Source organism: Scomber scombrus, chromosome 1, assembly GCF_963691925.1.
Source record: "Scomber scombrus chromosome 1, fScoSco1.1, whole genome shotgun sequence".
In the NCBI taxonomy this organism is placed as follows: Eukaryota; Metazoa; Chordata; class Actinopteri; order Scombriformes; family Scombridae; genus Scomber; species Scomber scombrus.
The window spans coordinates 9,296,857-9,321,531 of NC_084970.1; the positions used below are offsets into that span (position 1 = coordinate 9,296,857).

The following is a 24,675-nucleotide window of genomic DNA, read 5'->3' on the forward strand; positions in this document are numbered from 1 at the left end:
AGCTAGAAACAGACACATGGCCTTTTCTATTGGAGTGTTCTTGTCTGTTTGTGTTCAGCTCTTACTGAACTCAGAACTCACCAGGGGCCTGTACCACAAAGCTTTTAGGCTTAAATCAGGTTTTCAGGTATCACAAAGCTGGCTCACTTTTAACGGAGATAATATTATAGTACATTATGCTGCATGCTTCATCATCAAGTCATCTACTCTACATCAACATGGACAAACGTATGAGGGGCCGTCAGGGACATAATTCAGAATTACCATTCGCATACACATACTTTTCCTCTCACATACACACATGAAACCAAAAATACTCACATACTATTCTGAAATTCACACACACATACAAGTGAAATGCTTTGAGTGTTTCAGTAGTGTGTATGAGAGTGTTTCAGTAGTGTGTGCGAGAACGTTTCAGTAGTGTATGTGAAAGCATGTGTATGTGAAAGCTGTCCGACAGAAACTTCTGCATAGTTTATTTATTTATGTTTTGTTTTTTTTGTTCTTCTGTCTGCCCCCCCCCCCTGTCAATTGGGCCCTAGGCGCGTGCCTAGATTGCCTTTGCGTTAATCCGGCTCTGTGTACAACATATATTCGGTTTGTTCAACAATTAACAAAAAAGGAGAAAAAAACACTTTATATTTCAGACATAATAATTCACATGCTTAAGCAATTTTACATCTCAGCCCTACTTTTAATATTTGGGAATCATTTCTAGTTTTTCAACATTTTCTAATGAAGTGATGATTAATGATACAAGTTATCCATGGCCACATTCTTCATATGTGGAACAACAGGTTATCCGGCTTAGAATGTTAACGATTTTAGTTTGGATATTTTGGTTCTTTGAAGCTGACTTTAAATCAATCTGGCACTGTTGTCATATCATCAACTTCTTAAACCCAAACCTGCAAAAATGCTGTCCTTTTATAATTTTGTATCATTCATTCTTAAGTTTAGACCATTTTTCTCTCAGGCTGACACAAAAACTAATGTATGCTTTTACAACCTCAAGGCTAGCCTATTGCACTGCTCTCTTGTTTGGTATACCTGAAAAATCTGCTGGCCTCCTACAACTTGTTTAGAATGCAGCAACCCGAGTACTGATGAAGCACACATAACATCAGTTTTAGAATAGAATTTTTTCCTGGCACTAGCCTATCTCTCAGACTTGCTTTTTAGATATGTGGCTAAAAGGTCTCTCAGATCCTCTACAGCTGGCCTTTCAGCCACTGTGGCCCTTGTCTATGGAACAGAGACTTACTTTTGTTTTTATCGCATTGTCTTTCAGTCATGTGCAGCATATTGGGCTACAGCCACTTCATGGAATGTGCTATATAAATAAAGATTGATTTGATTTGACTGAAATGCATACTTCTGTAAATTCTTCATGTGTTCAACTTACACTCATTGAATGCAGCTTTAAACAGCTCTCAAAATGCTTCATCAGGAACTTGAACACTGTTCTTAAGCTGTTCTCTTTAGCTATTTACTGCATACATGTACACTTTTACAAAATACAAACAACATATGTACATTATATAAACAACTTTAATCACTTAAACAACAATATCAAAAAACAACATAACTACAGTGTACACCTGCATGAGTGACTGTTCATATAAAATAACTACACTAACCATGAGACTCATTCATCATACACGTACTTCATTACATTTTAACAAAAACTTATTTGGCTACACAATTATGTTAAGGCACAGAAGTGAGAAATGAATACTAGAATAAATATAAATGAAAGGATGGTGATCCATGCTGTTTTAACTCCCTGCTGAGCTGCATTTAGGATATAAAATCCTGGAATGCAAAAAATATCCTACAGCGAAACCAAAATAAAGATTCTGAGGTCCTAGTTTTCTTTCCTGCAGACTACTCCAACAGCACAATAAACCCCCCTGGAATTTGTAATGCTCTGTCCCAGCCGAGATTATAACCATTAGTGGAATGGTGTATTTATAGTGCTCCAAAAAAAAAGGTGATTTGTTTCACTTGTTGAAAGGTTATTTGCAAGATATCAGTCTTGCAGTCTGCTCAGCAATACACTTTAACAGGATTTCCTCCCAGCTCTGCTTAGAATCCTTTTTATACAGGTTTGGCTCCTGTAGGTCATACCAACAAACTTAACAATTAACATTGAAACAACTATAATATGACCACTGCTGTCTGGTACACAGAATTAAAATACTTGCACATATTTAATACATATATGTCGAGCAAGAACATACTAATGATTCATAATTTAGTCAAATTGTTTTCACTTGGGTGTACCACTCTGGCATATAAATAGACAGCTTTTTCCTGGGCTCTGGTCCTTTTGCCAAACCAGGAAGTGGTACATGGGTAAGAACAAATTAGAACTTAATATATTAAAATTTGATAAACAAACCAACTCCATTGTGAGCACTGGCTTCTTCCATCTTAGATCACTGATAAAACCAAAATCATTTCTGTGTGTTAAGGATTTAGAAACCACAGTACCTACTTTTATTTCTTCCCATTTCAACTATTGAAATTCTCTCAGGAATCAGTCAGTCAGCTTTATCTCGCCCACAGCTGGTTCAAAACGCAGCAGTGTGACTCCTCTCTGTTATCAAGAAGTGAGACCACATCATTCCTGTACTGACCTCTCTTCACTTTATTTTAAGATTCTTTTATTTCTTTTAAAGCACTTCATGGACTGGCAACAGCTTGTATCTTTGAGCCCATTATCCCATCAGATCTGCTGACCAGAGGTGATAAGCATTTTTCATTATTGGCTCTAAACAGAAGAATAATTTGCCTGTCCGCCTTCTCAGATCCTCATACTTATATCTGTTTTCATTTGACCATAGCTCTCAGTCTCTGTATAACACTTTAGTCAATATTTGTTGTTTTCCAATGTGCTCCATGAACAAATTGACTTGACTTGGCATTAACAATTCCTTAGCCTACACGTCAAGTTTGCTCTATATGGAGCCATGTGCTGTTTTAAAACCTCTACAGTAGTTCCTTGAGGCTTCATTTTAGTCCCCTGTTGTTTTGATGCAATGTTGGTCCTGCTTACTTGTGTATGTTGGCTTGTGTGTGTCAACTGTTTTGCTCATTCCACTCTCCTCATTTCCCGCTTTCTTTGATTTTCTCTAGAACTTATAACATTAGCACCTGACTGTGCCACATCATGCTGTTGGTGAAGTGGAGGATGGTGGTGGACTCCCTGTGTGGACGGAAGAGGAGGGTGCCCTGTTCCTTCTGGTTTCTCCTGCTGTTCGCTGCTGGAGGTCTGGTTCTCTTCATCCACCAACAGGATCTGTCAGAGATGGCCCAACAACAAGGTCCAGGTCAGTCTTAACTTGTCGTAAAACAACATAAAGCTCAACCAATATGGCTTGCACACATAAGCATCAAAGAGAACTCAACATAATTCACACTACTGGCAAAGCTATTTACATGATTGCAAAATTGAAGGTCTTACCAATTTTCTCATAGCACATTTTTAATCTTTGAATGCACACCAGAGCACTAATGTGGGGGCAAAATCCTCACGCACACCGCACTGGAAAAGCTGCAATCCACAGAGTATCAGCTCTATCATGTGTCAACAGGACTGTGAATCATTATGAATATCAAAGCAGTGTCACACTCCACAGCAATAAGAGCCACTTAGCTAGAGTGGAATCTCTCCAACCCTCTAATATTACCCTGATTGTCAGGTTCTTTCGGTTACTCGCGAGAAAAAGAAAAAAAAAGCCCACTCATAATGACGGAAACACATACAGTAGGACGCACACACAAGCACACATGCAACATATTTGCATGCAATAATATTTGTATTATGTACAAATATACACACCATGAAAACCAGCATTTCATATTCATAACAAATATCAGAACAAGACCTGTAAGATCTTGTTAGAAGTTGGTTGATGCCTTCGAAGATTACACCAAACTGATAGTTTCAGTAATTACAATTTTTATTTGTAGCAACAAGAGTCAGATACTGTAAAATCAGCTGTGAAAGCTGTAACTGTCACACCAATGGACTACATCACTTCTAGGCGGCATCACATAAGTGGAGCCAGAGATTTCTTGTTGGGGCTGTATTATTTCATTATTTGCTGGTGAAGATATGGAAATTGTTGTAAATTCATGATTAAACAAGAGTGCAGATGTGTAGCATTTAAAAGATCATTTCTAGCATCATATTCCCACTACAATGACTATTTAAATGTGCTACACACTAACAATAACAGAGTATTTTTTCGTTTAAACATTAATAATAATAATATTCAGCACTTTAATGGCAGGTAGGTAGGTAGGAGCCAAGTTCAGACAGATAGATGTTGAAATAGACGAAGGTCAGACAAATAGCCAGAATAATGGGTCACATAGGGAAATAAAACAGACAGGAAGCACAGAAAATGCCAACAAAAATTTGCCTCCTAAAAAGACAGATTATTGCATCCAGGAGTCTTGTTCTGAATGAAGCTCTTTTGTTGGTTGTGGAGATTTTTCAAGGGCTATGTTATCAAGGCTGGGCCCGGGGCCCGTCCTCAGGCTGCTGCCTGCTTACAGCACTAACAAGGGTGAGCAGCACCAGAGGAGCTACTGTAGCGGGTCACAGGTGGTCTCTCTCTGCCTGCCTCCATTCTGTCATTTTCACAGTTTCTGGTTCATCCCAATAGGTCATTTTATGGTGAAACAATGCATTTTCATCACACCGCTAGCATACCAACAGGAGGAACATGAACTCACACAGTTTATTCCAGTGCAGAGGGGGTCGCTATGGCAATTCAGCTGAGAATATGAGAAACGGCATCTGAGCAAAGCAAATCAGACAGGAGTTTTCCAAATATCTGGTAATTTCTTGGTGAGACTTAAGTGGAGCTAATGTAATTCTTGGTGCTATAGCCCCATCTAGCCCCATCCTATGTCTTTGAGGTATCATTTTTCAATAAAAGCACTGGTCAGTGTTAGCAGTCCTAAGGGAGACATTCAATTAGATTATACATATTGCAAAGGCGCCAACAGGTTACAGGAAAACTGGCAAGTACATCAGGACACGGTAGAACTGTGATGTTTAAAACAGACAGTGTGGGTACCATTCACCTGCATTTCCTTTTCCAAATAAGTTTAGCTAATCAACAGATTTGTATGCAACCTGTATCATTTATATTTGTTGGATTGTATGGACTGCCTTCTAGGGTTTCTTGCACTGTTTGACTTCTTTAAAGCATTGTCGTATGATCTAATTCATATTTATTTTATATCTATTTTTAATTTTTGGAATCTCTGTGAGGCAACATCAAATGTGGGGTTTAAACGCCTTAGCAGTGTAAAAACTAGACCTCTGCTTATTTTATTCCTTCAGCTGCTGTTTTGACAACTGTTCATGTTTCCTTGCATGAAGAAATGTTTCCATTACACATAGAGCTCTGAAGATGTGCTTTCATGCTCAGAATCAGCACATACTGTATGGACTACAATATACAATTCCACACTCATCACAAGTACAGTTAATGTTTTATGAACTTTTGTCAGTATTAAATAATCATACATAACGCACACTTTGTTTGTGTCTTAATTTTGCTATGTTCCAGGTTTTACTCAGCAAATTTGTCCTGATAACTCAGTAAACCTGCATTTTTTAACATGCTGAGGTGCTAACTACACTACATATCTCTACTCAGCAGATATGAGATACATGCTATATTCTCCACCTCTTTATTTTGTATAAATAATCAGTGTCCCACAGCACAGTCCTGTAAATAATGCAAATAATTGATTCTTAGTCAGATGAATACAGGAATTGTTGAGCTGGTAGTAAAGGCTACGATAACTGAAATCCATATTTCAGTCTTAATAAGAGCTTTGACTTCCAGGCTGTGTTTCTTCCCCAGCAACTCCCACCTGTTCTTACTTTTACCTCAAGTGAACCACCTCTCACCCCTTGTACCAAACAATTTGAGCCATGTAGCTTGTTGGGAAGGTGTTCTGCTGTGATGTAAGGGCTACCTGATAATTTAAACCAAGGGCAAAATGTTCCCCAGAGATTTGGTCTGCTTACTGTATGTGTTAAACAAAATTTGCTTTGTTCTTCGTCTGAACATACCTTAATGCAGAGTAACAGGATGGGTCACTCTAGGAATATCCCTAAATGTCTCAGAGAAACAGAGGAGCTTGATAAAAAATCAATTTAATATACACTTAGACCTAAGTGTATTCCATCAATTTAATATGCATTAAGGTACACTTGTACAGCATCAACAGCTCTGCCATCAATTTTACCTTTAAAATGTTCAGTTTATATTGACAGAGAGATTTTAATTCATGTATATTCATTATGTAGGTGGTAGTTTGTGGTGGTGTACCGGACTGAATTATATTGTAGGGTGTTTGTAATCATTTTAAAATTATGATATACTTACAAGAAAATGAAGTTTGGGAAATGACCTTTTATTGTCCATATGCTATAGATTATTATAGCTTGGAAACAAAACATTAGGCTTAGAGAAGAAGGGGTTTGTTGATAAAATAAGGGACAGTAATCCAGTTTTGGGGTTCAAAGATCCATCTCATCATAACTGATGTAAGAAAATAACCTCCACCAGCTTTGATGTACTGTCACATCATATCATAACAATTAAGTTTAACAGACATTATGTAACTCAGAAACAAACTTTTAATCACTGTCTATTGGGCAAAGTACAGTATAATGAATAGTGTGGCAAGCTATTCATCACTCACAAATGTTTGTTTTTTCTCTTTGAAAAATGTGAGTGTGAACTGCTAACAAGAGATAGCAGTACTGTATGTCATAGATTTCTCTTTCTTTTCATTACTTGCATTTTTTAAAGCATATAATGTATGTCTTAGGGAAATCTTTTTGCAACCGAAGCACATCTTTTTTTTATCTAGCCTGCTGTATCGCTACTTGAATATTGAAGTAAGAATTCCATTTTACTAAATCATGCATGAGAGACTGTGTGCTGTATACAGAACACAGTAGCTACAGTCTTCCCAGCCCCCTCACTAAAGCACAATGAGCAAGCAGTATCTTTGCCTTAAGCTATGGTGCTTCAACCTAGCAGAAGCTCATATCTAATAGAGCTGAGTTATAATACATTGGGTGTCAGCTTTTATCAGCCTCCCCCTCCTTCTCCACCTCTTTATTTGGCTTGCTTTGTGCTTGAGAGCTTTGTATCTCCATGATTTCGATAGCCTGCACAATGGTAGCTGAGGAAACTGCAGTTTCTCCAAAGTAATTGTTTAAGGACAATTGGAGAAACAGCAGACGGTTTCTCAGGGTGAAGAGACACCTGAAGAGCGAGCAGTTCAGATAAATTGTCTGCGCAAATTTACACCTCTGGCCATTTCTCAGATGTGTGTGTATGGCTGTGTGGACCAATTGCTCTGCTGAGTGGAGGGTCAGCCTGTCTGTGTCACCTCACAAACCGAAACACAGAGCAATCCATAGATGGAGGAGAGTCGTTGGCCCATTGCATGTGTCAGTGAAAATGTGTGTTTACAAGCAAGCAAGTGCCTGGATATCAGTGTAAGTGATTACCATGCCACTTGTTTAGTGCTTTCAACAAAAGTAACAAATGCAAATTTAACAAGAATGGCACTCTAAAAGATAGACTTCCTGTTTTTCATGCATGCTGTTTTGTGTTATTTTTCCAATCCGTGTCCTGCAGTTTTGGATTGAATATGTAATTAAATAGCAGTCTTGACAGGAGTAGCTTGTCAAAACATATCATTTTAAACGAAAAGAAAAAAAAACTGATCTGATGTTTTGATGGCCCTCAGTTGAGCATTTAAAATAAATATGTCTCTTGTAATTAAGGAAATTAGTTTTGCATGCTATTTCACTCAGCCCTCTTTGTTGCTATACTCATCAGCTTCCAGCTGCAGCATGCAGGTGTCATCAGTTTACAGCGCTGATCAGCTGTAGATAACACTGGAAAAGCACATAAACCTCATGAGGCATGAACGTGTCATCACATCTGCTAATGAAATAAAATCAAGGATGTGAATCACTGATAGCGTTTTACTGAATATGAATCCAGTATCAAATCCACTCATCAAATTTGAATCCTTTGAAATCACTTGTCGAAACTTATATTGTTCACCTTTAAACAACTCCGCCAGTTTGGTTGTGTGGCCATTAAAGTGAATTTAATGGCCACACACAGGTAAAAAAAAAAAGTGTACTTAGAAGTGCCTTTTCCTGCTTCCTATTTTAAGTGGTGCTAATTTGCTCCACAACAGACTGAACTGAACTGCCACCGAATCATTCAGCTTTGTTTTATTTACACCCCAAAAAGAAAAGCAAGAAAAAACACTGACTTTGAAATCCTGGCCTGATTTAAAACCTATAGCAGTTTTTGTAATGCCCTGTTATTTGTATTAGGCCTGTTTACATGATCTGCTGTAAAAATGGTTTTAGTAGTAGTAAAAAAAGCCAAAACTTGAATTCAGTTTGTCAAAGTTGTCAACAAATCTAATCATTAAGTGACAGTGCTCCATCTTCTGATATTTCAGACAGATGTCATTTGTTTATATAGCTTTGAGGACTGAGGATAACGAGCATTGAGGATAATATTGAGAACTGGTTAACCTTTAGGCAATAAAGAAATCTCTGCACCAGCATGACTAGGAAGGATAAATCTAATGATCAGTCAGCTCTCTCTGACTGTGATAGTTCCACAAATCAAATAAATATCTGGTCATGTTTCCAATAGATAATCAATAGTTGAAGCTTTTAATCACCATTTCCTCTCTTCTGGTCTTTTACTTATTGATATATCTGCATTTCTAGTATTTTTTAGTTTGGTAAGCAGTGCACCTTTAGAAAGCTCTTGGGAAAAACACTAATCTGAACCCATACATTTTCATCTCAGTGCCCCTTTCGTCTGTCCACATTTAGCACACATTTTTAACCAAACCTTTATAACAGGCATGATTCAAGCTTTGTGGAAAAGCGTCTTAGCGGTTTCCTTACACAAAATTGGTGATGTCACTGATCTCAACAACTAATGTCCAATATCTTAACTTCCTGTTTAGCAAAAGTCCTAGGAGCACTGGTCAATTTATAACTACTCGCCTTGCTTGACAGCAGACTATCATTTAAGATACATATTCAACATTTGACTCAATAATCAAAAAACTAACCAGGCTTCTTGTGTACTATCAAAGGTAGTCTGTCTTCCTCCAACTGTAAAACTATTGTGCAGTCAACCTTCGTGTCTTTCCTTGACTATGAGGATAGTCTGTTATGTCACACTGCCTAGTCTACACTTCAGTAGTTAAACCCTGTGTATCATAATGCATTACGCTTTATTACAAATGACAATGTTTTACAGTCATCATTGTTCTCTGTATCACATGGCTGGATGGACAGTCAAGTTCTTACAGCCAAGAAGAAAAAAACATCTCATGTTATCATCTATAATGCTCTATTGTTGAACCTTGCATGTCTTGTCTCATTTAAATCTAGTAACTATATTACATGATCCAGTAAATACATCCCTCATGTTTGCACAAATGTTGGCAGAACTGGTTCAGGTACAATCCACCTTTTAAAATGGGCTGCAAACTGCCCCCAAACTAGAGTCTTACATTCCTATAGGAGATTTGAAAGCTTTATTATCTGATGGTTTTTGTGAATATTTTAACTGTTTTATTAATTGTGTAGTTGTGTTGCTTCTGTTTACTGATTGTGTTCTTGTCCTATGAATATTTCTTGATCTCTGGTCTCTCTAGGAAAAGGGATTTTACGCTCAATGAGACTGCCTGATTAAATAAAGATTAAATAAATATTCTCATATTACTGATCAGTAGGCTATTAGGAGTTTTTCCTTTCCATGACAGATTACCCTACTTATCACAGTTAGGTTTGGTAACCATTTTAATACGCATTTAAGAACAAATTATTTAAAATGTAAAAATCAGCTTTTTCCTTAAAACAGACATTACTGTTATTTTTCAGAAACACTCGATAAAATAACTATGAGTTGAGCTATTGTGGGAGGTGTTGCTTGTATCTGATGCCCAACTTTTAATTCATACTGTTTTCATCCACTCTCATTGCTCTTATAGCGTGTATTCGGTCGTAGCAGACAGTTTTTTTTCATCAAAAACATTGAAAAAATCCACTGCAGACAAAGTTTGCGACTAGGTGGTTAACACTGTAGAGCATTTAGCATAAAAGTCATATTTTTTCAGGAGTTAGTGGAGACCAAAATAGAGCTAAAATAAAAGTGAATATTGGAATTACATTTGCCAGGTGGGCATGCATAAGGACCCTAAATAATGAATGCTAATGTAGTTCTGTTTATGCTCAATGTGTAAATATAAAAGTCTTTACTAATAAGTTTGTCATCTTAATAGAAGCTACCAAAGCCACTTAACATGTCAGTGCTTTGTTTACAGCTTGTCTCTGGTGGCCCAGAATGATCAAAGTTACAGAAAGTTTAAGAAAACATTCAGTTTCTTGACTTTCTGTGTTTTCACAATTCACTAACTGGTTAAGATGAATGTTAAAAAGCCATCTTGTAGTAGAGAAAATCATCAATACTTTTTGATTTCATTTCATACCCCACATTGCTGACATCAACTGTAAGGTGATGCTGGCACAGTTAAAGGTCACAGTCTCAAAATGTCAGACTCTATTGACTGCCTTTTCATGAATGAAAAAAAGAAAAAAAAATTGAAAAAAACCCCCCCAACACTTTTTCCTTTGAATGCTGCGATACATTTAATCCCATGATATAGCCGAGTCAATTCTCCTACTACGCCTGCTACTAAAAAGAAGGAAAAGAAGCAAAAGGTCCATATTCAATGATGCAACATTTAGGCAGCATGCCATACAGTAAGCTGGCAACTGCAGAGGCAATGTAGTGTTCAATGAAGCTCTGAAATAATTGCAAAAATCTTTCCTGTGCAATGTTTTACACAGGAAAGATTTACATGCAGTGAGACTTGTTTTGGCTGTAATCATATCAAGTTTTTTTCTAAGGTTGAATGCTTTTTACATGCAGGCCATTTTGAATCCAGAAAAATAAAAAAGGAAGACTAAAATGAAGCATCTGGCAGACCATCACTGGCCCCCACCAACTCCCCACCACTCTATCCCTGTCCACATAGAGCCTGCCGGGAACTGGGCATATTGTTTCATGCTCCAAGGTAAAATTTGATCTCTCCGTCAGAGGTCCAGTAATCCCTTAAGCCTTGTCTGTTTGCAAAGTCCAGTTTAGCTGTCTCTTAATGTAATTAAATCGTGCTGATGACCCTCAGAGCAGTGGAGCTGTGTTGTATTTTAATACAAATCCACCACTGGGTGTTTGTGGAAAAAACTGAATGTTATTTTACCCTGCTTTTCCATTCTTTCGTCTTTGTACTCAAAGCTACTTTAACAAAGCCTGTTTGTGTTGTGTTGGCACTATCCCCTCCATTCCCCCCAGAGCAGGAAGATCATTGGAAAGCAATACTTGGCAAAGCCAACTCCATCACAGTGATTTTACACAACCTCATGTACAATTTCCTCCCTAAAAACAAGGGTGTTCTGTCTCTTGGACATAAATACAACATACCTTGATTGGAAAGTTAAAGCATTGCAATCTAAGCTTTAACATCCTGCACAGTGTTCGGATCACATGACATTTGGCATGGGGTGTGGGGATACCAACAACTATTACAGCAACCACTGTTATGCCTTCCCCTGTTCACCTCAGGGAGCAGAGGAAACCAAGGGGCCTCTGGGATACCCTGAAAAGAAATAAAAGGAGAAAAGCAGATGATTTTCATGCATAGGTATCAGGTGCCTGCATCACTGCCACTCCAGCATCTTTCAGACCAGGGCCATGTCAATTGGATTTAAAATGGAGCCGCTCAGAGGCAACTGCAAGGTCATATGGTTTTCCATTAACATTAATGCCCGGGGTTATGCCAAGGGAGCCTTGCAACATAATCTTTTTTCCCTGCCATCTGATCCTGCTCGCCAATGGCATCTGTATGCCAATCCATACAAATAGATTTTATTTTTCTCATTCCTGTTTCAGCAGAGGTTGGTGTAAAAAAAATAGATATAAATATGTAAACAAGTTAAAGAAAAGTGAGTAATTTTAAACACTCATGTTGTGGTGTAAAAAGATTAGAAAACCACACAAAATTTGTAATGTTTCCTTTGTTCTTATATATTGTAAGAGAAAGACCACTCTGTGTAAGAGTCCAATGGGATTGTGGGTACATCCACAAATCACATTACTGCAGAGCAGCAGCTCAGGAGCTACTTCACTGAACTGCTCTTCACTCTCAGAATTAAAAAAAAACTTCAAAACAGCTGATCATGCTATCCATCAAACCAGCAAAAATGAAAAACAGATCTGAAATCAACCAAACAGTATGGGGGGGGGGGGGGGGTTAGGGTTAGGGTTTAGGGAGGGGGTGGGGGGTGGGACAGAGAGGCCATTGATTAAAACAAAACAAAACAACAACAAAAAAACAACAAAATATATGTTGTGATATTTTTTTCAACTCAACCAGAGTTGAAGAGCATCTTTTAAGCCACTGACAAGCAGACAGGGTTAGGACCCCAACTGAGCAGCAGAGCATGGCTTGGCTGTCCCGCTGGTGGTGGGGGAGCTTTCAGGTTGCCATTTTCCATAATGCCACGCTGGGTAACATTAAAAACTCCAAAGGGAATAAAACCGAGCAAGGCTAGAGCACCAGGTGGAACCAACAGTGAGGCTGATTTTTGAAAATGTCTTTGAAGACAGTAATCACAGGTGCTGCTTCTTGACGTCTGTCTGTCTCAGTCTTGGCCATGCTACTGTATGTCACTGCACAAACAGCATAATTGAATACTTTTTACACTGTCTGTGGCTGTGAACACCAAAGGGTTCAACTTTATAGAGACCGTTTCAGATAAACATAGATAGAAATAGACTAGAAATCATAGATATAGCCACAAACAAAGGTCAAGTTCATATTGACATTCAGGCTCCGAATTCCAATTTTCTGCCCATATCTGATTATTTTGGATGACTGACCATATTTATTTCAGGATAGCACCCATATCCGATAAAAAAACAAACTAATAGTGATTTCAGAAAGACATCTGTTCAGATGTAACATCTGCTTTACCCTTTCTGCCTCCCCCATTTTGAATACATATCAGTTACATTGTGTGCCTTTTGAGCTCTGACTGACCAGAAGCACCGAAAGGCCAACTGAGACATAGTTTGCAGGACACCTCTCCTGAACAATGCATGTATTGTAACCATGATCCTCTGTAATAATTAGGAACAGGTCGGCCTCAGCAGTACACAGCTGTGCCGACACTGATTAAACTCAGCATTTGGCTTCTTTCTCACGATGGCATTGTCCTGGGAGTAAGTGTCATTCTACTATCTGTCCAACATTGATTCTTCAGGCATCCCTAGGAACAAGACGGCTCCTCTTAGGAGCACCAATTAATAAGGACAGGACTGGTTATCAAAAACTAATAATAACAGCAACATGACTGTTATGGAGCCAAACTGATATGTCTGCTCTGTCAGTTTCAAAGAGAGTGTAACATAATATGTGTAGCAACTAGTTCTCTGTCGGTAAAGTTTAAATCTCACTGGTAGCATCAATGAATCAAACGAAGAACCACAGACTGTTGCTTTAAATAGAATGATATCTACAGTATGTAATACAATAGCTACAACATGCATGGTTAGATTTTGCTCTTGTATAATGGAATAGCTCGTGCCTTTTTGCTTTCTGCAGCGTATCTTAATCTTTTTCAAATATTTATGTGCTGAATTTTATTATGTGGTTGAACTTGAATAGGCTGTTCTATTGTATTGCAATTTGAAAATATAGTTTATATAACTGATAGTAGTTTAATAGCATTATTAGCATGACTTTTCCTAACCTGTGACCAGTTACTGAAACTTAATTTAATTTAATTTATGATCAGCTGTTGGACATCTTGGTTGTTGTTTTTTTACAGGAGAAAATGTATAATATATATGTTTTTAAAGGGCATAATTGTTGTTTTATAGGTCTTTATGCATTAACATTGATGTAGATGTCAAGTACTGACGGTGTACTGTGGTACACAGTGATTTTTCCCATGATAATACAGCTCCTGTCACTCATACTGGAAGATTTAAGAAAACATTATCATTTCTTATCCACCCCAATATGCAATGCCCAGTCCCCTTGCACTGTGGCCCTTGTTCCTGCTTCTTTTCACCTGCTGAGACATTCAACTTTAAATTGTGTTTTTATTCATTTCTTTTGACAGCAGCTTAGAGTCTGATCATTCCACTTCACAATTTCTCTGTCTTTCTGCTTAGGCCTGCTGTCACCAAGGTATAAATGCAGGGAGAAGTGTGATATCTCAGCTTTTTTTAAAGAGACAAGTGTTGAAATGTATCCGGTATAAATTTAGGTCTGGGATTAATTAACAAAACATACTGTGTTGTCATCTCTCCATAATTATTATAAGGAGAAGTAGAAAGATGATTAAGCAGATTGGTCATAGAAGTTACCTGTTGCCTCTGGGATCTTACTTGTCCTCTAATAATATGCATTTACTGGAGTCTGTGGAGTACTGAACCAAACCAGTCATCCATCCAGGCTTAAATGTTGGTAGGAGTATTTAAACTTTCCTGAAAGTTGTTGGAGATGCTATCCACACTTTTGCCTGTCTACAGTCTGACGGAAAGAAACTTTGTTAGTAGAATTAATTTCATCAGACAGCACTGATATGTTGCATAAGCAGTATGATTTTTGTAATGTCACTGCCTCCATATGAGTCTGTTCATATAGCATCATTTGCCTGTCAGGAAACTTGTCTTCACCATTGCAAACACTTCAGAAAAGCAGAAAGCCGTGTCGTAAGTGTCGAGAATATTCTCAACCCAAAAAAGCTTGCAAGTTTGAGCTTTGTAGCCATCTTCCAGTAAGCTTGAGAGGTTGTGGACACCACAGACAGGAAGAGACATACAAAGAGAGAGTGGGAGGAGAGAGGGAGGTTATATAACCACAGCTCTCACCAAGGAGATCTTGCAGCTTCAAAAGCAAAGCAGTGATAATAAATGCCAATGTTCAAGGTTGCTCAAGTTATCATCAGCAGAACAAGATTATGCGAGATGGGTTAGTGTTAGCACAAAAAAAAACGGTTCTGTTAAACAGGTTAATTAATATCTGTGAGTATAAGTGATTCTCCCCCAAACATAGCAATGACGCATCCAAGGCTCAATTTTTTATTAAGATATAACCTCCTTCTGTAGTCTAGTGGACTCTGTAAAACAGAATGAGTTTTATCTGTGCCTATGCTTGTGCTTCTTTATTAAATATCTGTTCATAAACAAATGGCTTTCAAATCTCTGCGACAAAAGATATGAGCCACTAAAATGAAGTCTGTCTGCTGAAAGCTTGGACAAAAGGCAGCTGGACAAGCAGCTGCCAAATCAAGGTCAAAATTTACCATAAAAAATGTCATGTTTTCTTTGTGGAATATTGGCAAGGGTATGGGACCCACCTTTTCTCATAAAACATCTTCTCTCCACACTTCTCTGTATAGTTAATTTCCCAGTTGCATGTTGTTTTCATAGTTCAGCCAAGGAAAAGCTTTCCTCTGAATGCTATCTATATGAGCTTCAATATTGTACAAGAACCATGCCATTCTCTGCCTCTATTGTGGTCATGGATATTATTCTGAGTGGGATTCCACATGATTGTTCCCAAAGGACAAGCCCTGCCTTAGGAGCTGTGATCCATCCCTGCAGACTGAAGCCAGCGTATCCATTATCAAATCAGACTTGAACCTATCCCCTGTCTGCCAGGGAGACATGTTGAATGGATATCATTGTGCACTGCTGAGGCTTCCATCACTGTAATCCCTCTACAAAGTGCAGGCACTCCTAAAGGAAGATGAAAAGAGCGGAGGAGAAGAGTGGCCTATTCACCGTGCGTGTCACTGCAGAGGGCAGAAGGAGGGAAGTCGAAGGATTCAGTGGCCTGAGCCGGCGACTCCTCAGCCCTCCTCCGGCCAGAAAAGAACAAAAGATTAAGCCCTCCTGCTATCCAGAGTGATAACAAGCTGTCAACTTCTAAAATGTAATCTGCTGACTCCGGGAGGAAGTGGTGGTGTCAGTGGAGTGGGCCGCCAGCTGATGCTTATCTCCTGAATGGCGTGCCATTGATGGAGAGAGCCGTGGCCCTGCTGGCAGATACACAAAAAGCCACCTCTGTCTGCCACCAAACAAAGAGGTCTGCACGAGCAAAGGAATCCATACCGAGCCAATTTTCAACATATTTATACATACATCCTCTCCAGACCTCGTCTCTCTCTCTGATGTGGGCCACAAAGAAAAGGTGATGGGAATGATAAATGACATGAATAGAAGCCAATAGACTGGGGATAATAAGGCATTGCCCCTGACAATGGTGACAAGTGATGGGAGGCTCCCCTCTGTCAACTTGTCTCTCGAGCCCTTCCACTCCATCTGGGCGCAGATTTTTTTAAATGTAAAAGCCATATTGCTGCCAACACCAAGTCGTAATGCACACTTCAGTGGGCAGTGCTGCTGTGATATGGGAGCTGTCACCAGGCTGCAGCCAGTAAATCAATCCAACCAAGGCATTAACCAGCCTTTTAAAAGTGGATTGCTGTTCAGCTAATTGCCCGCACCTACTGTATCTCCTTGTCTCTCACCAGCCTTACCCCCCACCCGCACTCTGTTTGTTTCCCCCTAAATGTTAAAACACCAAAATTGCTTTTAAATTACCCAACAGAGCTGCCAGATGGCTAATAAAACATGCAGGACCATCTTTGATCATATTGGCTATTAATATTGACAAGCCAGATTTTTTTAGATTTTTTTCAGACAGAGCTACATGGGGCTTGTGTCTCTAATAGGGTAAAGAATCTAATGTTCTGGTCTATACAAAAAAGCCACTTACAATCTCAGTAGTTATGGCACAGAGAGGGAATTAGTCACAGAGGAGCTATTTCAGGCTGTTTACAATTTGATTTCAGACCAGAGCCATGGGGCTTTCCCTTGTGGACTCAGGGCTATTGATCCTGGAACACCAGTCATATGATATGAAATGGATACGCTTTGTTGTTTTCTGTACAGCAGAGTGAGAGAGAAATTACTTTGACCTGATGCTATTTTGGATACATTGGAGTCACTTGGCGCTGGCTTGCTTGATGTCGTCTGGTGCTACAAAACACTGATTGGTAATGGTCAAATACCCAAGACAATAGTATGAAGTTGTGAACATTTTTTTCCAGTAGCTGATGTATCTCATAGCAAATGGCTGTAAATAAAGTACAAAATAAGTATCTTAACAGGTTCTATTTATATAATATAAAGATACTAGTCTGAGTGAATATTTCCCCCTCTCAGGCAATTTGATATGTATCTAGATAGTCCACAATACAATAGGATAAAAAAACAAACTATTCAACTCAGCTGCGATTAGGGATGTCTTTCGTTTACATTTTTTAACCATAAATACTCCAGAAAAGTGTGTCCTCTGCTACAGTAACAGTAGTAAACATTGGGCAGAGACATACTTAGCCAAATCATTTTTTCACTGAATGGCTGCTTACTGTGTATAGTTTACCTCACTCTCTGGGTCAGTTTCATCCCTCTGAATTTGGTGTTTGGTCCCTGTAAATAAAACAGCATGTGGCTTTAGTAACGGTTTTGCCTTCAACCAGGAGCAGCTATGGGTCAGTTGGAAGTCGCATTAAATGCTAAAACTAGCGTTACTTGCCTTGTTTCAAATCTTCTTTCTGTAACTTCTGTCAGCACACACATTGCCTTCATAAATTAATAGCAGGATGTGTGGTTCTCTGGCCGATTTTATGATACCACTGCACATTTTTATAGACTGAAAATGTAAACATCAGATAGTGGTGGATTGTTTGAAGCAGATTTGTGATTGGGAAATGGAACAAACCAGCATGACAGCGGTGTGGCGCGCACACACATATGCATACACACACACATACACACTCACACAGAGACCGCATTCACAGTGCAGGCATGGAGAAGGGCTTTGGGACAATCGCCTTTTTGCCAGCCTTATCGATTTTTCCAAATTTTGTGCAGAATCTGGGTTCAATCTGGGACCTTTCACAGCGTCAGAATACAATGAATAACCTACATTTAATTGTTGCAGTGTTAGTCCTCTCATTCAATGCATTTTTTATTTAATAAGGAAAGGTTTGGTACTTAAGGTTTGCAATCTGTGTCATGCATTATGGTGGAAGGTCTTTTGTTTAAAAATTCTAGTCTACTATTAACAACTGCTGCCTTAAATTGTAATCCTGACATCACTTTCACACACAAACAGTGACAGCGCTTGACAAATATCCAAATGATGAGCTTGGCCTTGGACAAAAAAGTACATTTCCTGCTTTGTGTCTGGGTTACTGGTCTGATGATGAGTATGTCTGTAACAATGGCTGATGTAGGTGAAACCAGACAGGAAACGATGTAGACTGAAGATCCTGTTATTTGTCTTGTCCATCAATTTTTACATTTATGTGCCTGGGGTAAAGTGACAGTGCAAAGATGTTTTTATTTGGCACAACCCTGATTCTCGATTAGACGCACTGATAAGAGGGATGATTCTGTCAAGTTTCCAGATTGAATCCCTAAAACCATGGGAAAATAAAGGTGAGGAAATTGAAGCTGGAACCTCATTTTCTCTTTTGATTGACTGTTGAGTTGCCTTTAAGTATGACATAAATCCTAAGCAATCCAGAAGAGTGTGTTTGAAGTGGGCAGATCCCTGTAGGATTGTCTGATTCGACAAAAACAATATTTAGGGCAAGTTGAAATAAATAAAATTTGAACAAGTAAACGAAGCAAAACTCAGGAACTGCCTAAAATTGGATTAATGCTTCTCCATTGAGACATTTGGCAGTTCAAACATTACCTTTTGCATAGTGATTGCTTTATAGTTTCCCGTGTAAATATATTGTGTACGATTTAACCTGTTGATGTTCCTAACAGCACTGGATGAATTAGTTCTGGATGGTTATGGATATGTTCATCACAGTGCTTTGTTCTAATTTCATTTTCCTGAAGTCATCATTTTAAGCTACACTCCTTGAACCTTTTTTAAAAAAATTTTTTTTTTAAATAATGTAGACTGATGACAGTAACACCCTAACCCTGCTTGCACTGGAAATAGCTTTTCTAGGAAGATGACAAACACATTTATCAAGCTACAACAAGGGAGATAATTACTAAAATCTATAATTGCTAAGCCTTTCTTCAACCCTACTTTTAGCCAATAAGTTAATTGGTGTAGCTAGATTGTACATGTGTTGTTTACTGGCACCTTGGTGTTATAATTGATAGCAGGGAACCCAAACATGCCTCATCAGCAACCCCTACATTTCCTGCTTTACTGCTTCATATTTAAAGCTTTTAAAATAATAAAAAACAGAAGACATGTATTGTGAAGAATTTACAGAAAATGAAATGTGTTTCAAACTGAATAAGCAGTGCTTCATTAGTGGACGCTAAAAACCAGTTGACACAGTTTGTTCAGTGGATCAGTTAGAAATACAGGGAAGAATAGTCAAAGCAGAACATTTTATGTTCTACAAACATTTAACTCATTAATTGACACTTTGGCCACTTTTAACTTGAACATCCAACATTGTAACATTGTATATATATTGTCCCCTTTGAAGACGCAAATTGTATTTTGAAATGCAACCCCTTCCTCATTTTGTGACTGTGTCATTCCTCTCTTTTTTGTCTCTACTGGTCATTTGGTTTATCTCTGAAAACCATACAGTGGACATTAGCAGATGCTTCTCCTATACTTTCACTCAGGTGTCACTTTGTAATCAGGTAACATATGTTTTGCCTCAGTTATTTTCCTATAGGCTACCCAGTGAGGCACATCACTTCAAAGTGCATCCATTACACAGCAAACTACAGCAAAGTACTTCCCAACTTCTCTCAGCTCCAAAGCTTTGTCCTCTTTTTTTAGCTAATGGCCTTCAGCAACTCAATGAGAGGCCATTAATGTCAGTTGTGAGGACGCAGCACAACAATCTAAACCTCATTTCAGACGCTATTACTAACAGTCAGTAGTGACCATGTGTGATGAGGAGACTTTTATGTAATGAAAAATGAGTCCTCATTTTACCACTGACAGCCTTTATTTAAGAATTTGTGTCATGTTTTTACTCTTGACAAATAAATGAACCCTTTAACTTTAATTTCAATTAAGAACAAATTAACTAAAAAATGCTCCAATCTTTATTTTTCTTCAAGAAACACTCCTTAACACTGTCATTATTAGAGCATATTATATCTGACATTTTTTTAGATAGAGAAATAGAGAAGTTTGTCAGGGGATTTAGGGTTTTTTGTGTGTGTGTTTGTTTTCCTTTTTTTTAGTTGATGCTGTGGCCTTTTAACACAGCTTTCACAGAAAATTGAAAAGCTTTCAGGCAGCTGCCAGGCAGTTTCCCTGAGTCAGAAGCATTTTTGCTCATTGTGTTTTACTGCATTAGACAGAGCCCATAACAGGTACAGACCATTAAATTACATCAAGACAAATTGAGCTGTTCACTACCTATCCAATTTTCTCAGAGGTTGATACGAAAGAGAAGATTCCTTAATATTTATTTCCTGATATCTTGAGAAGTCTTTGAGGCATTTTTTCGTCCTGTGCTATAAAACACAGCACTGCTTGTTTTATGAGAACTGGCTTAGGTGAGGCAGAGGTTAAAGGACTTAACCTCCATATATAGTAGGACAGTCTTCCATTTCCAATAGCTGCTGTATGGGTGGTTGGGGGTGGTGGAGGTGGTGGGCGACTTAGTCCACCTCCACTGGAGTTGAAAGCACTCATCCCATTGTAATGTTTCTCACTGGCTCTTTGGCTTACTGGTATCTTCAGACAGTCGAAGCACAGAAAACAGGACCCTACCTCTCACGCCCCCAACTATTGATTATGAATCAGACTATATTTCATGACAGAAAATGTCCTTCTTTTTTTGCCAACTTCATTGTGGGTGTTTATGTGTAAAGAGGATTCCAGAGGATCCATACAAAATGGTAGGAGCACTGTTAAGAAATAAGCCCACTTCAATGGAGGGATTTGCAGAGCCCACTCAGAGGTAGGAGGGAGCCTTTCAAAGCCGCCCCTTTTTTTAAGGCTGTTTTCTGCACTGTACTCCACACATTGACTGGCACCACTCAGCATGTTTTTCCCAGCCTACAGCCAGCAGAAGCAACACCACATTCAAAAACTTAAGGCTCCACCAAAGATTTGACGAAGCCTGCTGTGTCTATTTATTGCTTTAAAAGAACAATAAAAGCTGAAAGCCTCGTGATGCAAGCTGTTTCCTCCCTCTTATCAATATATCTATTTATTTACATTTCTTTAAAACCAAAATGCAATACTGCTTCTGTCCCCAGTGTGAAATATTTGCTTCTTTTTTAAGGTTGCAGTATTGTTCAGAAAGATAACATAAGAAAAAGTTTTTTGTTAGAACATGGAAATGAAAAATTCTACTAACAGATCAATATAGGCTTAAACCAGTCAAGTACGTGCTCATACCATCTGTCCCATCACGGTCCAGCTGACCCCTAAATGGCAACTCTATCAATTCAGTGTCAATCCTCCTTCCAGCAGAGGCAAAGAGGGAAGTGAGGCGGCATTAATTATGAGCCTTCAAGCTCCAAGGGACAGTTAATCTTTGTCATTTTGCTCCTGGAGACATTTGGATCTGCCACCAAGATTGAAGCCAGGTCACAGCTCTTGACCCTTAACTAAGAATAAGAATTCTGCTCACACTTATGGAAAAAACCTACTTCGCTTTTTTTTCCCATACACCCCCTCTAGGCTGTTTTAAATCATGGAGTAATTGCTTCTCTGACCGAAAAGTCTCCATCATTTGGGGTAGGGGTTAACAGATAAGCTGATGACTGATATCTAATCTAAACAGTTTGAGTTTATAGTAGCTGAGCAGACAGATGTGGACAGTTTACAAATGTATTCCAAATCCTTATTCATCACAATTGACAGTACCTGTTCAGAATGCATTTATAGCTTAATTTCATTTTTAGCTTATTAAGCATCATATTATAAACAAAATACAAAGTTACCTTTCTCATTTACCATAATATTTATCATCATCATTATATACTTTTTATTATTATTTTGAATGAATATTTTGGTTTTGTGAAAATCATTCAGATATGTGTTGTTGTTGTTTTAAAAGGGAACATGTATTTTTCCAGCTGTAAAATAATAATTACTTTATAGGTAATTATCAACACCTCTGTGATTTAATTTATTGTGGCACAACAACTATCAGCTAGTTGGAAAAAAAATAGACCTCTCCTTCCTCTAACAATGCCACAGTAACACACAGAGGCTAGTGGGGACCATCATAACCCAGGTGTAAAGAGCTGATTGATTCTTGCAGGCGAGCCAGGCAACAAAGCACCACAGAAAAAAGCAGGGAGGACTCAGTGAGAGAACATTTTGACAGAATTGGGGCATCGCCTCGATTATACCTTCTCAGTGCCCTTTTGTGTGTGTTTTAATATCTTTGGAACAAGACAGGTTTCACTGCAATATAAACGATGATGGCACTAAATACATGCTTTTTTTTTTGGCTACACATGTAAAGTCCAGCTATTCACATGAGGCAGGCCCTCATGGGTGCATGCATACATTGTCTCCATGGTGACAGCAGGCTGAGGACACAAACTCTCTGCGTTAACAGCCTAAGCTGCACAGCAGTATGCAGGGTCACGGCACAGGTGTAGAAACTATAAAGAGGAGATTTCAGAGCTGCTTAAGCTGTTAATTCTGTAAATGCCTTCACACAGGTTATATTCAAATACACGCCCTGTTTGCCTTTCATCTGCTCCCTGCCACATGCTCAATCTTCTGCTGTGACAATGTGTTGCACCTCCAAGATGTTGAATAGTGCTCTCATGAGAATATGCCACCTAGCAGACAGGCAGAGAGAAGAAGGAAACTCTGACTCCTAACTGCTATAAAGATTAATGAGGCTGCTGTTGTCGATGTAAGTTTCAGGCCATCTCTGCATGGAGACAAGCGTAGGATGTTTGAGGAAAGAGACCTGCCGTGCAGCGTCTCCTGGCTCGAGCTCGGTCCTTCTTATCTGGGAAACAGGAAGATGTGGTGGGGAAGAGGGGTGATTCTGCTGTTAGCAGTGCTATAGGTGTGGATTGGTGGGGGGATGTGGGGGGATGTGGGGGTTTGATGGAGTGGCACTGTGCTGGAACAAGGGAGATGTATTGACTGGGTAAAGTTCAAAGGCATCATCAGCTTCATTTGTGGCATCAGAGCCACAGAGCTCAGGAAAATCTCAGCAGCTGCTCCATCTGGAAGCTACTATCATCTCCACAGTTACACCTTAGGAGGAGCGTAGTGAGCCATTGACAAACATAGAGTACACAAATAAGAATACCTTTCTCCTACTGTAATTATCTCCAACTTTTCCACATGTTTAATATGGTACTTTGTAGTTGATTAAACCTGAAATTGTTTCACACAAGCTTTTAGATTTGTAATTCTAAATAGGTCTTTCCTACAGGAAAAATAATCCCTTGTTGCACAGAAAATGCATTTTGTTTTCAGCAACAGCTGCTCCAAACAGAAAAGTAAAAAGGAACAGGGATTAGTCAGAGAATGTGTTACCTTCCCAGGTTAAAAAAAAAAATAGTTCAGGATGAGAGGTGATGATGAAAATATAGATCATGGTCATTTTTCCACTTTTTGTACTGAAAAGTTGCACTATTATGTGTCAATGTGTCCCCATCATCACACAGAATCATTGCCAATACTGGTTTTATTATTAGCCAAAAGGACATTTTAGAGTCGCAACAAATAGGTATCAATTCATATAATATGTTTGAAATATTTATATGATGTAGATACTACCACTAAAGTTTTGTAATATTTATATTTGTTACTCAAGCAATCACTGTAGACCAGACCGGCTTGTCTATTTTGAGGTGAAATGTGATGTAAGACCAAAGCAATGACTCCTATTCACAAAAGATATCACCAAATTGGGGGAAAAACTATGTCTTAAATCTTGACTTAAAATAACAACATCTAATTGGATGCGGGTCTTTATTTATGCATGAATTATCCACCTGTAGCAGGTATTGTTCGAACATGGGTGAGGAATCTGCAAATTGATTTCCTTCTGTTGTCGGCACAGAGGTGTTAATCTTTTTTTTTTCTTATGACAAACAATGATGAAACCATTTATTTGGGTGGAATTCACACTGTGTTTATTTTTAGATTTGCTGTATGTTAATGTGTTTTTTTAGTAGATGCTTCAACTATAAGATTTAAGTATACACCCAGATATACAGAAACACACATTTTCTGACACTGACACAGTGAACCGGCGGGTGTATTAAACACTTTGGCGTGATACCAGGTTGAGATCCTTTGGCTCAGTGCATCCAAGTAGAATGACACTGCAGAAAATAAGCTGCTGCCAGATGCCATAATACATTCTCTAATTTGTATTTTTCTAATATCTGAAGACGATCTGTCAATAAAGGGACATGCTTTTCCTGGGCAGCAATAAATTAGCAAAGGGTTCAAAGAGAAGATTTTAGTTTGCTCCTTTTC

At 38.6% G+C, this 24,675-nt stretch overlaps 1 protein-coding gene across 1 annotated transcript in view; it reads left to right on the forward strand.

The window, feature by feature from the left end:
* Nucleotides 1–3,178: 3,178 nt before the first annotated feature.
* Nucleotides 3,179–24,675, forward strand: part of LOC133981348 (carbohydrate sulfotransferase 8-like) — a 122,707-nt gene continuing 101,210 nt past the window's right edge. The window contains exon 1 of the mRNA XM_062420026.1: nt 3,179–3,338. Within this exon, the coding sequence (XP_062276010.1) occupies nt 3,179–3,338 (160 nt within the window). The remainder of the gene's footprint in view (nt 3,339–24,675) is intronic.